Source organism: Phyllostomus hastatus, unplaced genomic scaffold (assembly GCF_019186645.2).
Source record: "Phyllostomus hastatus isolate PE091 unplaced genomic scaffold, TTU_PhHast_1.1 phas_scaffold_78, whole genome shotgun sequence".
NCBI classification, from domain to species: Eukaryota; Metazoa; Chordata; class Mammalia; order Chiroptera; family Phyllostomidae; genus Phyllostomus; species Phyllostomus hastatus.
Window position 1 is genome coordinate 99,116,542 of NW_025334041.1, and position 14,922 is coordinate 99,131,463.

Below are 14,922 nucleotides of genomic sequence, written 5' to 3' on the forward strand. Positions count from 1 at the left end.
AGAAAAAAATCCCTGCATTCCTATGTATGACCAGAGAACTACTGACATCATGTGTATAGAAAATAAATTGAGGGTATCATCTGGGACTGCATTTAATGACCTAAACAGACTTTCTACTCAATAGCTGTCATGAACCTCTTTGATATGAAATGCTCTTTCAGATTCAGATTTCACAAATAATGGGTGCTGTATTGAACGTGCCCTAGGGACCACACCTCTCTTATAAATAATCCCAAATAATGCATAATTTAGGGCAACAGCCTCAAGACTGAATGAGGGAAACAGTGGAGCGCTATTAAATCCCTGTTAATCTTGACTATAAAAATCCATTCCATCATGCAAGAAGCTTTTCCCTTGAGGCACAAAAGTGTTCCCTCAGAACTGAGCTGTGGGTGTGTAAATAAGAAAAGCTCTAGCTTAATTTTTGAGGAATGAATTCAAGCGTGAGCTGGTGTATCAGCTTGAGAGGCCAAACGCTGACTTTGTTTTTAAGAGAGGGTCCTCAGGGACCTGAGCCCCACCTCCTCTGTTTTGCTGCAGAGGAAACAGAATCAGCCCCTCCCAGGTCCAAGCCAGCCTTCGTCTCTCTCCAAGCTCCCTCCGTCTTTACATTACTCAGCCCATCCTGTTAAAATTTTTTCCTCCTGTGGTCACTCCTTTTCTCTCAATAACTAGAGCACTAATTGCCTATGCTACTCTCTTGGCACATGAATACATGAATGCATTATACATTAATACATATTAATGTTTCCTGTAAATAGTTTTTAACTTCCTATTTAGACAATTCCAAACCATGTTTTATAGATCTCTTTACATATTCAATAGCAAGCTGGTAAAAATAGTAAAAACAGTACTTTTACTAGAAAAAAAGTCAAATACTGGGAAAAGAAAAGAAAAAAGTCAAATATAATATTCATACATATTTACTTTCACAGGGGGTGGTTGATGTGAATTAGTCTTACTCTGGAAAGTTTCTAAGTAAAACTACCATGTTATAAGAGACCATAAAAATAGATAAAGCCAGTGTCTAAACCATTTAATTAAAAACTCATGATTGTAGACAGAAAAAAAAGTGACATCTCTCAAAAACAGGGTAAATTTAAAAGTCTTCTATGGTTTTAAAGTAAGTGTTCCTCCACCTATGTGCAAGTCTATCTCTTTAGGGAGTAACTAAGTAATTTCAGCACATAACTTTAACGACAGCTTGAAATTTGCAGCCAACGGGGAGAAAGTGCTGGCAAGTTCCACTCTCATTCCCAGTGAGGAGAATCCAGCTCTCTTCCTCCTGAGGAAACCCTGTCCCTGAATATTTTTATCTATAACCACAGAATTTTTTTAGGATATAGTTTTCAAGTGTCTCCACTGATTTTACTCCACAGGAGAGAGCTAATCTAGGCCCAAAGAAATTTTCCACTCTCCCGGACATTGCAAATTAAAAGGCCTGCACAGTGACAGGGGCTGAAAAGGGAGGACCCTCAGTCTCTTCCACCCCAAGGCAGACCCCCCCCAGACAGGAGCTGTGTCGGGGCCAGGGCTTACATACAGGAAGGATGCATCCCCACAGCCGGCAGGCAGCTCTGCACTCAGTCTGGGCAGCACATTAAGCCTTCTGGGGTGTCAGGATATTGAAACATAAATTGTGACTGACTTACTGAGGGAAAGAAAAGACTAAAATATATGTATTTTTTATAGCCTTCCTCAAGGACATGCTTCTTGAATTTAGAGAGAGGGGCAGAGGGAGGGAGAAAGAAAGAAACACTGGTTACCAACCAGGGACTGAACCTACAACCCAGGCATGTGCCCTGACCAGGAATAGAATCTGAGGCCTTTCAGTTTTCGGGAGGACACCCAACCAACTACACCACACCAGCCAGGGCAAGGCTAATAAAGGAGAGATGAGAGCTGGTTTTCACTTTGGTGGAAATACTCAAAGGTAATAGGATTTGAATATCAAGTGAGCGTACTTAGGCCTCCTCCCTGGAAAGTGTTCTAACAATGCAGATTCCTTTGCTCCCTCCCACAGTATTGAATCTCAACTTATGGGGTGGGGGGGTGCCTTGGAACATGCATTTTAAAACAAGTGTAATTTTTAAACAAGTGTAATATTGTTTTGGATCTGCATCCAAACACAGTGCTTGAGACAAGTGTAGAAGTTTTCACCTGAAAGAGCAAAGAACAAAGGTTGTGTAGGCTCTGTCTTCATTGGTGCCTGGCACCCATTTCATAAAAGTTTAACTATTGGAAAGCACAGAAAGGAGAAGGGTTTGTTTTTAAAATAACTATTCAATTGATGATTACTCATCCAAATTTAAATTCACATGTAGCCAAATGGCCAACTACTTTACTGCTTCATAAATATACCCAAGACCAAATACTTGATCAGTATTTTAAAATCCATTTGTTTGGCAAGATCCACCAAGTTTTAGCCAATGAAAGTGTCCAGGTGAAGGGCACTGGAGTTGAACTGCCCAAATCAGTAGCCATTGGCCACAGGTGACCACTGACCACATGAAATATGGGAAGTAAAATACAGGCTGGATTCCAAAGTCAGTATAAAAGATATAAAGAATTTCATTAAGTAACTGTTTATACTGATTACATGGGGTGATAGGATAATATTTTGGATAATCTGATTAACTGAAATATCTAACTTAGAAAACTTAAAATCACAATGGGCTAGTATTATGTTTCTTTTGGACAGTACAGTTCTGGATATTTAAAGTAAATCACTGCTTTAGCTGATTAAATGCTCCGCCAAAATTCTTGGTCACTCAAATGCCCATGTTTAAAAGGAGTCTGGCCTATAAATACAGCCACAAATAATTGTTATTTACTCTATACATATAAGGTAAAAGATACAATTAGGTGCTTTTATCTTATTTTCCTGTGGCTATCAGTTGTCCTTGATGCATCTATAATCATGTAAACTCAAGGTCAATTTTTTTTTTGCCACGTCCACAGATTAGAAGAAAGGCTCTTACATAAAATTTTAGCTCATAAATGTTGATGAGTGACAACTCCAAAAGTAATCTCATTTTTAACTTATCTTCTTTTAAATGCTCTTTCATACACAAGCTTTCTCCTACCACCCCTATATGCCATTATTTTTTGGAAGTAAAAAATTTTGTTATTATTCAGAAATAAACACTAAATATTTTGGTTATATCATCCCAATTTTTTAAATTCATTGTTTATGAGTGTTGATGGAAAAAATATTAATTCTAGTTACTTTAACAATATTTTCAAGCTAAATGTACTTTTCAAAAGTCTACTTTTCCTACTTCCCCTAATTTGTGTAGATTCCACAAAAATATAACCTACAACCCTAAATATCCATCCATCACGTGCAAAAAGAAAACATTTACCTTCCATATTTCTTGAAAAGAATAGTTTTATGTTTTAGTTTCATTTCAAATAAAATGCTGGTTTCCCAAAAGTCTAGCTTATCTTGATACACTTTTGTCATCACCACACGTGTCCCATACTACTAAGGCAATTGGATCAGAGGTCAGGAATGTGGGTCTGCCATCACGGGATGAGGGAAGTCATTTACAGAATGCAGACATCACTTCCCAGCTCTTTGCCTCAGGCTCAGTTAGCATGCTGTGATCTCTCTGCTACTCCACGTGATGGACCAACGCTCTTCTTATCTTCCTTCTGAACTGCAAATGGTCGACATTCAATTTTAGACATAAGTATGGATCTCCCCAGCCTCGTACATGTAAAATATTTGAACATATGGCAATCGTCAATATTAATTCTACTTCCTGAATGTTTACAGGCTGAAGTTTTGAGACTCCCTCTTCACCCAGCTTGTGTGAGGGGAATGCTTTCAGATGAAGTTTTTCTCTACTTTGAGAAAAAAGTTGTTGTTTTCAGGTTTCACCAGAAAAGGCTCTAGGTAAATTCTGAAGATGGGAGCATCCAGTTCCCTGTGATTCCACTTGGAATTTCTCTCTGATGTTTCTAACTGCTAAGGAGCAGGAGGGGTGATGAGTGACTGAGATATGAGTCAGACTTTCAAACAAAAAAGCTTAAGGAGAATGCAAAGATTCAAAGCTCACTGGGCAATGGACGTGAACCAACTCCAGACTCTTTCATCTTTGAGACGATAAACTGGCACTTGACAAGTGATTGCCGGCCTGATTTCTACACTGAAAAAAAATGGGTGTTACACACTATACCAGAGAAGCCATCTTCCCTATGAAACATCTTACTGAGTCTGATGCTCCGACACCACATGGGTGCCCTGGAACTCAATTCTGATGCTAATAACACAGGGCAAACCCCACAGGTGAAGGGTCCTGTCCCACTGGACTGTGGCCACTTCAGACGCCAGTCGCCAGTCCCAGGCCACCACCTGCCCAAGACCACTGTACGTCTAACTAAGTGGCTATAAATTCAGAGGTTCCCGTGAAAACCCTTCATCTGGTTCAATAATGTGCTAAAACAACACACAAAACTCAGGAACTTGCATTTTATTTATGTCTGCCAGTTTATTGTCAAGTATATAGCCAACTCAGGAATAGCCAACTGGAAGAGGTGCATAGGGTGATGTATGGCAGGGAGCAGAACTTCCGTCCCCCTTCCAGGGAGCATGCCACCTTCCAGGACGTGGATGTGTCCCCCAACCCAGAAGCTCTCCAAACCTTGTCACATTTATGGGTTTCATGGAGGTTTCATTATGTGGACATGATGGATGAAATCATTGGCCATCAGTGATTAAACTCAATCTCCAGCCCTGCCTCCTCTGCAGATCGGTTGGCAGAGCTGAAGATTCCCACCTTCTAACCATTTGGTGTTTCCAGTGACCAGTCCTGTCCACTTAAAGCTCTGGGGTGGGGGGGAGTGTCACCCTAAGTCACCTCATTAGCACAAATCCAAGTGTGATAAAAGAGGTTCTTTATGAATAACAAAAGACACTCCGGAAAATTCCAAGGGTTTTAGGAGCTCTGTGCCAGGAACAATAATTTATTTCTTAATGCACCAGAGTTAAAAGCAATTCCTGAAGACGAAGTAGCACGTAGCTTACTTCACCTCATCCCCTTAGAGACACAGGCATTTAAAGCCCCTGAGTAAAGGACACAAGACAAGGTGGTGGCTACATATCAATAAAAGATGCACCACACTGTTGAGAGATAAATTCTTGCTAATATCTTTTATACATCACCTCAGAATTCAGACTGAAGTCCAGACAAGACTAAACGTGTAGAGCACCTGAGAGGGGCAGGGAACCTGCCGTGGACATTCCTGCTGCTCTGACTGAGGACTCCCACTCAGAACGTGTGTCTGCGACAGGAACCTGACAGCAGCACTCCCGCACGCCAAACCTACCGACATACTGCTTCTCTGTAGGGGACAGGAAGGGGTTTTTCCCTTTTCTCAAAATCCAGTACCAGCCCTCCACACATCCCACCTTAAAGTCTATCTTTTAGATAATCTATTGTGTTTAAGACTTAATTCTCCCTAGACTTTAGCTGGGTGCAGAAGAAATGGTCTCAGACACCCAGGGAAGTAGACCAGGCAACCATCAATACTCGACACCAGTCTCAAATGGGATTCCCCAAACCGGTCACCTCAGCATCACCTGGGGATCTGTTAGAAATGCAAATTATCCCCCTGACCAGTCTGGCTCAGTTGCTTGGGTATTGTTCTGCAAAGCAAAAGATCACTGGTTTGATTCCTGGTCAGGCCACATGCCTGGGTTGGGGGTTTGGTCCCCGGTCGGGGCACGTTCGAGAGGCAACTGATTGATGTGTTGTCTTTCTTGCACTGATGTTCTCTCTCTTTCTTTTTCCCTCCCTTGCCCCCCCACTCTAAAATAAATAAAGAAATTTAATTAAATGTTAAAAATGTGAATTATCAAGCTCCACCCTCGACTCACTGAATCAGACTCTGGGCGTAAGCCCAGCAATCCGTGCTGTGAGAAGACCTCCATGTGACTCTGATGTCCACTCAAATTCTCGACCCACTGTTCTAGACACTGCTGGACTAAGTTCTTCCTGTTAACAGCATACAAAGTTCCTAGACAGCTCAGAGATTTTTCTGTTCCACAGAACTGGGAAGTCAGATGGTAAGATGATAAACAGATGGTTTTCCCGATAATCTTCCGAATTCCCTGAAAGCAGTATTTTTTGAACATCGTTTAACCAAGAGGCAGCAGATTTCCTTTTCAGTAACGTGTCATGGTTACATGACTTCTTCTAGATTACAGGATGCACTCGAGCCTTCAAATGAAAAATTGTTAACATGCTTACATCACCCATTACCAATACTCTGCACCAATGAGCTCTGATTCATTGGTGTTTTAGTGAATATAGAAAATGAGTATAGACTTTGGAGCCACTCTGCTTTCAGCCATTTATCAGCATTATGACCTTGCACAAGCTATTTAATCTCTCGGTTTCCTCAATGTGCCTCAGTTTCCTCATCTACACGTTGTAGACAAAAATAATAATCTCCTTCATATGGTTGTTATGGGATTAACTGCTAATATGCAATGCATTTAGATCAGTGCCTGGCATGCAGTAAGTACCATATTAAGTGCTTACAATTTATTATCACAACTATAATAGTTTAGGGACCTAGATAACATAGAAGGGAAGATCTCCTAGTACATATAAAGATACCTGATCAATACTAAAGACAGCTGCACATCTCCTCTGGAACTGCAGAAAAGAATGGATACAAAGAGCAAGATACTACTCTGCTGTTTGCAAGTAAAAGTCTCCTTAAAACAAAGATAATACACAGTAGCTTGGGACCAGACAGTAAATATCTCATGGTCAAAGATAATTGGTCACCAATATCATCCTGGACTAAAGGTTCAAATGAAGATTCAAGAAAAAGAGGTTAGAGATTAAAGTACAAATCAATAATCCACTAGTACAAGCCAGGACCATGGTTTCCATAAGCTTACATGTTAATGAATAAGCTAGAAAATAAAGCTCCAATTCTAGAGGGACTATCTGGTTAATCATTCATTTGTGCCCTCAAATCAGGCAAGTTCAGTAAAGACCTTTAAATCACTCCACTCGAGAAACAAATTATCCTAAGGCAGTTGAATAATTTCCCTATAGCATTTAGTTGGCTTCCTCTCCAAGGTCTTTCTCCTTCTTCCTCCTTCATGTTCTATTCTGAATTTTCTGGCCAAGCTGTTAGTGTGGGACTGACCCCTCTGCTACCCTGCAAAACCTCCAGCACTCCAGAAGGGCATCCTGATTAGCTGATGTCAGTGAGCACATCCTCCGCTCTGACTCCAGCGGGAGATTCTGAGAGAGGCACATGACGCAGGCCACGGTCAATCAGGCCGATGAAGCAGAGGTGCTTTTTCTCTGCTGGATGTTCTTACAGACAGATCTGGGACCTGAGAAGCTGCTGTGGGACCACAGGGTCCCCAGAGCCAGCCTGGGAATAAATCCACAATAGAGAAGTAAAGTCGAAAACTGGGAGAAAGAAACTAGGTCCTAATCACACCATGTGAGTCCAGAATTAACTCTTGCTTAAAATTGTCTACTACTTGATCAAGAAATTCTTTTTGTCATTTAAACCACTTTGGGTTAAGGTTTCCTTTTGCTTACAATCAAGACAAGTCTAAATTATACACGTCTCATAATTAGATTATACTGTAAAGGTAACAAAAAAGTGAGCTATATTCACAGTGAACTGTAAACTTACCTGTTTAGGTCATGACTACAGTTTATTTGTCATAATTAAAGCTATCAGGAAAAAATTATAAACCTACTTTTCTCATTTGGACACCATTTTATTTGAAATCTCGAAGTACAGATGCAAGGCCTTGTATAAACTCTACCCTGACCCTCGGTTTATAAGTATTCAGTACTGCTGAGTCTTCATCGTGACAGAAATGCTTCCAGGTTTTCAGGGCAGAACACTCCCCGCCCCAACAAGGGCCGCAGTCAAAGTGTATTCCGGGTATTCAACAGTGACAAAGGAGAGAGGAATCACAAAGGAAGGATGTGTTCCTGCTAATTTTAGTAAATCAACGGCACACTTACCTGTTACAGCATGAAATGTGCCCTCACAAGATTAAGCTATTGTTTTTTATATCTAAAACCCTTGCATGTGATACTAACCAACCTGGGTCACTCAAAGTAAGTACTCTACTGTAAGAGAGTCAACTGAGTATACTGGTGAATTATTTATGCTTCGTTATTTTCAAATGTAAGATGCATTAAAAATATACACATTTTTAAAACCCTGGGGCAGCTCTCTCTCAACGGCTACATGAAATCGCTCTACTTGGAATCATTTTGGCCTGAGGGATTGACAGTTCCCCTGATGTGGAACTGGTCACCCTACAACATGGCCAGCTTGCTCCTGGGGGACATGGTTAGGCAGCAGTGAGCCGACCTTAGAAGGGAGGCAGGGGAGATGATTTCAAAGGACACTAACTCATCCTGGGCCTCGGGGCGGGCCGTGAAGGAGACTCACCGGCCAGGGCCTTGATGCGGGACCGCTCGAAGAGCCTGGCGGAGCTGTTCTCATTGTCCCAGTCGTCCACGTCCCAGCGGTTGTTGACGTCGCTGTACTGCTGCTGGATCTCAATGTTGTCATAGTCTGTGGCTACGGTGGTCGTCATCTTGAACTGTCTCAGCTGCTCCTCCTCCACATCAGCTCCTTCTTAGGGTTCTATGAGAAAGGAAAGGAAAAACCTAATTAACCATCTAAAGTGTGTCAAGTCCTCATATACATTACTGGGATAAAGGTGAGTAGAAGATAAAATAATTCACACGTGTCAAGAACAGGTAGCTGGACCACTGCCTCGTAACACATGGGTGACCTTGGCCAAGGTACTTAACACCTCCAAGCCTCAGTTTCCCCAACCGTCAAAGAGGAACAATACTCTGTAGGTTATTGAGAGGACTGAATAGATGGTGGATGCCCAGTAAAGCATGAGTTTCTTCCTTCTTTCTACAGTTTAAATGTTGCAGTTTTAAAGTTTTATCAGAGCTGGATGAACAGCTACTTGGAGCTTCTGAATGGACCCATTTATTTCTATTGGATATCACCATAAACTAAAATCTTTTGGCTTCTCCTACAATTTCACAAAATGTTACATAAGAGAACAGATCATTTCATCTAAACATCTCATCTACACATGAGAAAACTGGTGTCTGAGATTAAATGAGACAGTAAATGTACAACACCAAGGACAGTACCAGTGCCCAGTGGACACTCAATAAAAAAATGACGGCAATTACCTACACTACTGTGTTGTTTTACTAAAGTCTTGCTACCAATACCAATGCCCACGCCCCAGGAATCCTTTTTGCTCTCCAGGGATAAATGGTAAATGAGAACCTAGGCCTCAGCTGTTGGCCCACTGCTGTCTTCACTTTATTACAGTACCCTCAGGGAATTAAGAGAAATACATTTAGCTTTAACTATAGCTTCTCCCTTCAATACAGCTGTTTTGCAGTCACTGAACCAGAATGTACTGAGGACTTACTTTGTGCTCAGCCTGTGCCAGATGCTAGAGAGAATAGTAAACAAGACAAGGACCAGGCTCTAGTGTAGCTTATGTCTTAGTGGGAGAAGCCAGACAAAAGGCCCCAGACAAGGCAAGATAATTGAAAGAAAAGAAAATAAACGTGGAGTGATATGGTGCAGTGATTAAGAACAGATTTTAGATCTGATGGTTAGGGAAGGCCTCTGAGTAGGTGTTTATTTAAACTGATATCTCAGAAAGGAACAGGTCAAAAGGAACAGCATGCCAGGCAAAAGAAACAGCTTATGTAAAGGCCCTATGTTGAGAAACAGCACGGCTTGTTGGAGGAGTGAAGAGGTCAGTGTCTCTGGAGACAGTCTGGTGGGCAGGATGACAGACAAGGAGATGAGGTTGGAGGTTGGGGGCCCGACCACAAAAGGCTCTGGAAACCTAAGTGTGATGGAAGGCACTACAGGATTTTAAGTTAATAACTGATACCACTGGGTGCATGTTTTTAAAAGATCATCCTGGTGCTGCATGGAAAACACATTCTAGGAACCCTAGCCAGTGTGGCTCCGTTGGTTGGAGCGTCTGTTCTGCAGACCAAAAAGTCGTGGGTTTGATTCCCGGTCAAGGCGCGTGTGAGAAGGCAGCTAATCAATGTTTCTCTGTCACACTGATTTCTCAATTCGCTCCCCCCCACCTCTTCCTCTCCTTCTCTTCCCCCCACCCAAAGGCAATGAAAAAATGTTCTTGGGTGAGGATAAAAAAGAAAACATACTAGAAGGCAAAGATGAGCTCTTAAGAAGAGGAGGAGGAAGAAAGATCTACCCTTTTAGTGGTGGGAAGATGTCCCATCTATCCTGTCCCAGTCCTCCATCTTAAGATTCAATGATTTATTACCAGATTTTGTACCTGGATGCTCACTTAGTGAAAGCTTCATTCACTCATTGTGCTCTAAGAATAGTTAGCAGACCTAATCACTACAGTCAGTGCATTAATAAAACCAGGCCACCACCCAGCAACCATAAAACGATCACTTGAGCTGATTTTTTCCCTTCACACAGGCTACCATGCAAGAAAATGAAGCCGTGTATGCCGAAAAGAAACATTTCTCTTACTGTGCTTAAAATGTAGCTTTTCTCAAGTTCTACCATGCAACAGGGTCCCCACAGGGGTCCCCAAGGAAATAAATAAAGCTGAAACAAATGAACTGCACCTTAAAAAGTATAATTGTCGGTAGCACAAACATAGAACTGCCTCCTCATTTGTCATCAGCCGTGTTTTCACCAGCTGTCCAAGAACACGGTCACACACCGCCCTACATATTCCTACGGAAAAGGCACTGTGTCCACCTCACAGCTGAGCCCCACATCTAACCCATCATCCATCTTCGCTCACACAGAAACATCTTGGATGGGAGTAAATTCCTGGATCTCACCAGGCGGACATAATCAGTCCCAACAACATAAATGTATCAGTAGAATGATTTTAACAACTACATAAGCAATGTATTTATAAGATTTCATAAAAACAAAAAAATTTCCAGAAGCCTAAGTCAGTTAAGTATATTCCATGCAGGGGGCTTATAACTGCTCTTAACATTCAGTTTTAATACTCTCCCTGACCCCAAAATTAATACTGTCATTTGAACTTGGAGATACTTAATTTTCTTGACTATATTAGTACCAAAGACTTTTATAAAATTCAGCCTTGGAAAATGTCATCTCTAGGATGGGAAAATGTGAAGGTGTTATTAATGCCAAACTCCTAAAAGTACAGAAAGGAAGATTTCACCCAATCCAAGGTGAAATGCAACCACTTCGCTCCAGGTTCGTTTCAGCTATTTGGTGCCACCTGCTGACCACTGAGAAAAAGCCACACCTTGGTCTCCAGAGCAGCAACCACCAACCCCTGCCGGGACTTCACCACATCTGACTGTTGAGAAAGCGCGGCTACAACCCTTTCCCCCTCTCTGAATCTCTTCCTGTCACTGAGTTAGCCCCCAAATCACCAACCACTTTCTGCAAATTTCTCAACAAGCAGATGTGAATCCTTTCCATAAGCTAAAAACAAGTCCTTCAGAGAAAGTAAGCACATCCTTGTCCTAAAAATTCTTTTTAATGGTCGTCTGAACACCACTGTGCTTTAAAACAAAGAGAGTGGGAAGCAAAAGTTCTTATTAGTCTGTGTACAAAAGAATTGTTGATGCTTTAAGGCATTTTTTTTTACTTGATTGCTTCACTTGAATATTTAAGAATTTAGATATCGGAGACATTTTTTCATTTTCAGGGCTCTGGTAAAGCAAAACATCTCACATCCCCACCTGGGCAGTGGTGAAAGGGAGCTGCCAGGTATCCAGCAGCAACAGCAGAGTGACCTGAGGGTGAAGGGACAATCGGAGTCAAGGACAGGCACGGGGGGGGGGGGGGGGGGGCCCCGGGGAAGGTGTGAGTGTGCACACAGCACAGGGAGCCCAGAAAAGCCGGTACGCCATGGACAGCACTGTCTTCCAACCCATTCAAACTAGGGGCTTGCCAGCTGTGATGGCAGTGTACAGCCCACACGGAAGTGTCGCCAGGAGGTCATCCATAAAGGGCTAGGCTTTCCCAAGCTGCTATCAGCCATATGTCTGTCCCAAGGCCCAGGGAAGTAATCCACACTTCTTAAATGGCTGTACGAAGATTAGGGGGAGAGAGGCCAGGAGGGCTGGCCATCTTGGAATTCTGCCTGGTGGGCCCACCATTAGGAAAGCTTAAGGACTGTGTGAGATCAGCATGAGACAGCCCAATCTCCTCTCCTAGAGAAGGGTTCCTGTTGCCTCTATTGGCTCAGGCACGGCCCAGATTCTGTCTACCAGTAACACGGTCATCATGGCAGGAATTCATTAAATAATCCCTGAATGAACAACATTTAGTAACATCCTGGGTGTGATATGGCTATTACCCATGCTTTTTGAGGATTAGTTTTAAGAAGATGGTTAAAAGTACATACTTACCTTTGCTGCTCTTCATCTTGTATGTGCGTGTAAAAAAAATTAGAAATATGTTTCTTTTTTTAAAAAGATTTTATTTATTTATTTTTAGACAGAGGGGAAGGGAGAGAGAAAGAGTGGGAGAGAAACATCAATGTGTGGCTGCCTCTCGCATGCCCCCATTTAGGGTCCTGGCCCAGCAACCCAGGCATGTGCCCTGACTGGGAACTGAACCAGTGACCTTTTGGTTCATAGGCTGGCACTCAATCCAATGAACCACACCAGCCAGAGCTAAAAGTAAGGAATACGTTTAAAAAAAAAAAAAAGCCGAGCCTTGCCCTGGCCAGAGTGATTCAGTTGGTTGGAGTGTTCAGTTGGTTGGGTTCAATTCCTGGTCAGGACACATGCCTAGCTTGTGGGTTCAGTTCCTGGTCAGGGCACATACAAGAGGCAACAGATCAATGTTTCTCTCCCTCTTTCCCTTCCTCTCTCTCTAAAATTAGTAAGCATGTCCTCGTATGAGGGTTAAAAAAAGAAAACACCAAGCCTCTTCCACCAGATTTCTCTTCTTTAATCTTATGTCATAATGAACTAGAATTTTCCAAAAAATACAAAGAAATTCTAAAAGCTTTACCGTTTTTTGCTTCAAAAAGAACACAATAGCCCTGGCTGGTGTGGCTCAGTGGACTGAGTGCTGACCTGTGAACCAAAGGGTCGCAGGTTTGATTCCCAGTCAGAGCACATGCCTGGGTTGCGGGCCAGGGCCCCAGTGGGGGGGTTGTGAGAGGCAACCACACATTGATGTTTCTCTCTTTCTCTCTCCCTTTCTTTCTCTTCAAAAGTAAATAAATAAAATCTTAAAAAAATAACATAATAATTGTATTTCTTCAAACTGGCAAACCAAGACAGAAATGGAGGAGGAAACAATTATCCTAGGCCTACGAGGCAAAGAGGTTCCTACAGCCCTAGCATGTACTACCACAAGGTTATAGCTACCAAGAAAGAAACTCGAGCATTCTATTAGTTCTTCTCTTTATTGATTAAAATTCTGAAAATCAATCCCTGGCAAAGCCCAGACAGAAAATACTTTATCTGTTCTGTTGCTTTCCGAGATCCCGAATCTATTTTCCATGTCACACAGGTATTACCCAATGCCCAGGTTTTTGTTCTTTATAGTTCATATCTAAGCTTCCTTCCCCCGCCCGGTTCTGTTACTCTACAAACTCCCTGGATGACGTTACCCACCCCCGTCTTTGGCTCCTATCCTGGGCTGACTACTGCTCTCTGGGCAGCTAAGTGCAGCTGTCTCCTGTGGATCATCAAGTGGATGTCTAACACTACACTCCTGATTCCTCCTGCCCCGCCACTCCCTCACTGAAGGGCACCCTCATTTCTCCCTTATTTAGGCCCCATCCTTGCTTGTGCCTCCTGAAAACCCCCTGAGTTAGCTCAAGCAATAGTTTCTTACTCTGCGTCTGAGGGCTAGTTTTAAACTCTATTCCGTTCCCCTGTGTTGCCACAGGAGGGACCTTTCTCAAATGTAATTCTGATCATGTCATTCCTGTGACCAAGACCCACCAATGCCCATGGCTTCAGAATAGTTAAGTCCCCACACCTTCAGAATTAGGTCAGAGCCCTTTGAAGAGAAATGAGACCCTCCCTTCACGAGGAGCCCTGCCCAGCTCTCCAGCCAGTCCTATGCTCACTATTCCTGTCCCCAGCTACTCTAACTCCTGAGGAAAGGTCATGCCCTGGTTTTTACCTCCAACCCTCCTACTGGGAACAGCTCTCTGCTCTTCCCACAAATCCTGTGGGAGGCATCCTCTCCTCCAGGAAGCCACCCCTGACCACTCACCACCACCTGGTGTAAATTAGACAATCTTAGCCTGCAGAGGTACTCCCTGCAAGAGGGAGTACTCCCTCTTGTACTCCCTGCAAGAGGGAGTACACTGTCTATACTTCTGACCTCTCACCTATCATTACAAGATTGTTTTATCATTATAAAACTTCTATTTACTTACTGTCAATAGGCCACAGACTCTTGGGGTCATCATACTGTCTTTGTATCTTTCAACTCCAAGTAGTGGGGGGGGGTGCCTAGAAACATTAAGTGCTTACTAATTATGTATTTGTAGGCTGGCTGGGCAGGTGAAAGACTGATAGATGGAGGGCTGGAAGGTGAGATGTGAACTCAAGTTGCCCGTCTGGCACTATCTCCATCCATCCCAAAGCCCAAAACACACAGCCCTCTGGGCTCAGCAGCCTGGCGAGCACCATGCTTTCAAGGAAGTGACATTTTCAGATGAGGCTGCTAACCGACATGACTGCACATTCAATAAGGTGCTTCTCCATGTACTCATTAAAATTTAAATTTCCCCCTTTAGTTTTTATTCATGGAAAGAATTTATTTTTTTGTCTGAGCTAATCAGATTTCAGAGATTAAAGCAACAGATAGAGAACACAAATACCCAAGTAAAAACACATACTTTGTTAATAC

At 42.6% G+C, this 14,922-nt stretch overlaps 1 protein-coding gene across 2 annotated transcripts in view; it reads right to left on the reverse strand.

The window, feature by feature from the left end:
- Positions 1–14,922, reverse strand: part of SPTBN1 (spectrin beta, non-erythrocytic 1) — a 188,884-nt gene that overhangs the window by 125,708 nt on the left and 48,254 nt on the right. For both annotated transcript variants that reach the window (XM_045827184.1, XM_045827185.1), the window contains exon 2: positions 8,455–8,652. In XM_045827184.1, coding sequence (XP_045683140.1) covers positions 8,455–8,602 — 148 coding nt within the window. In that variant the 5' untranslated portion in view covers positions 8,603–8,652. The remainder of the gene's footprint in view (positions 1–8,454; positions 8,653–14,922) is intronic.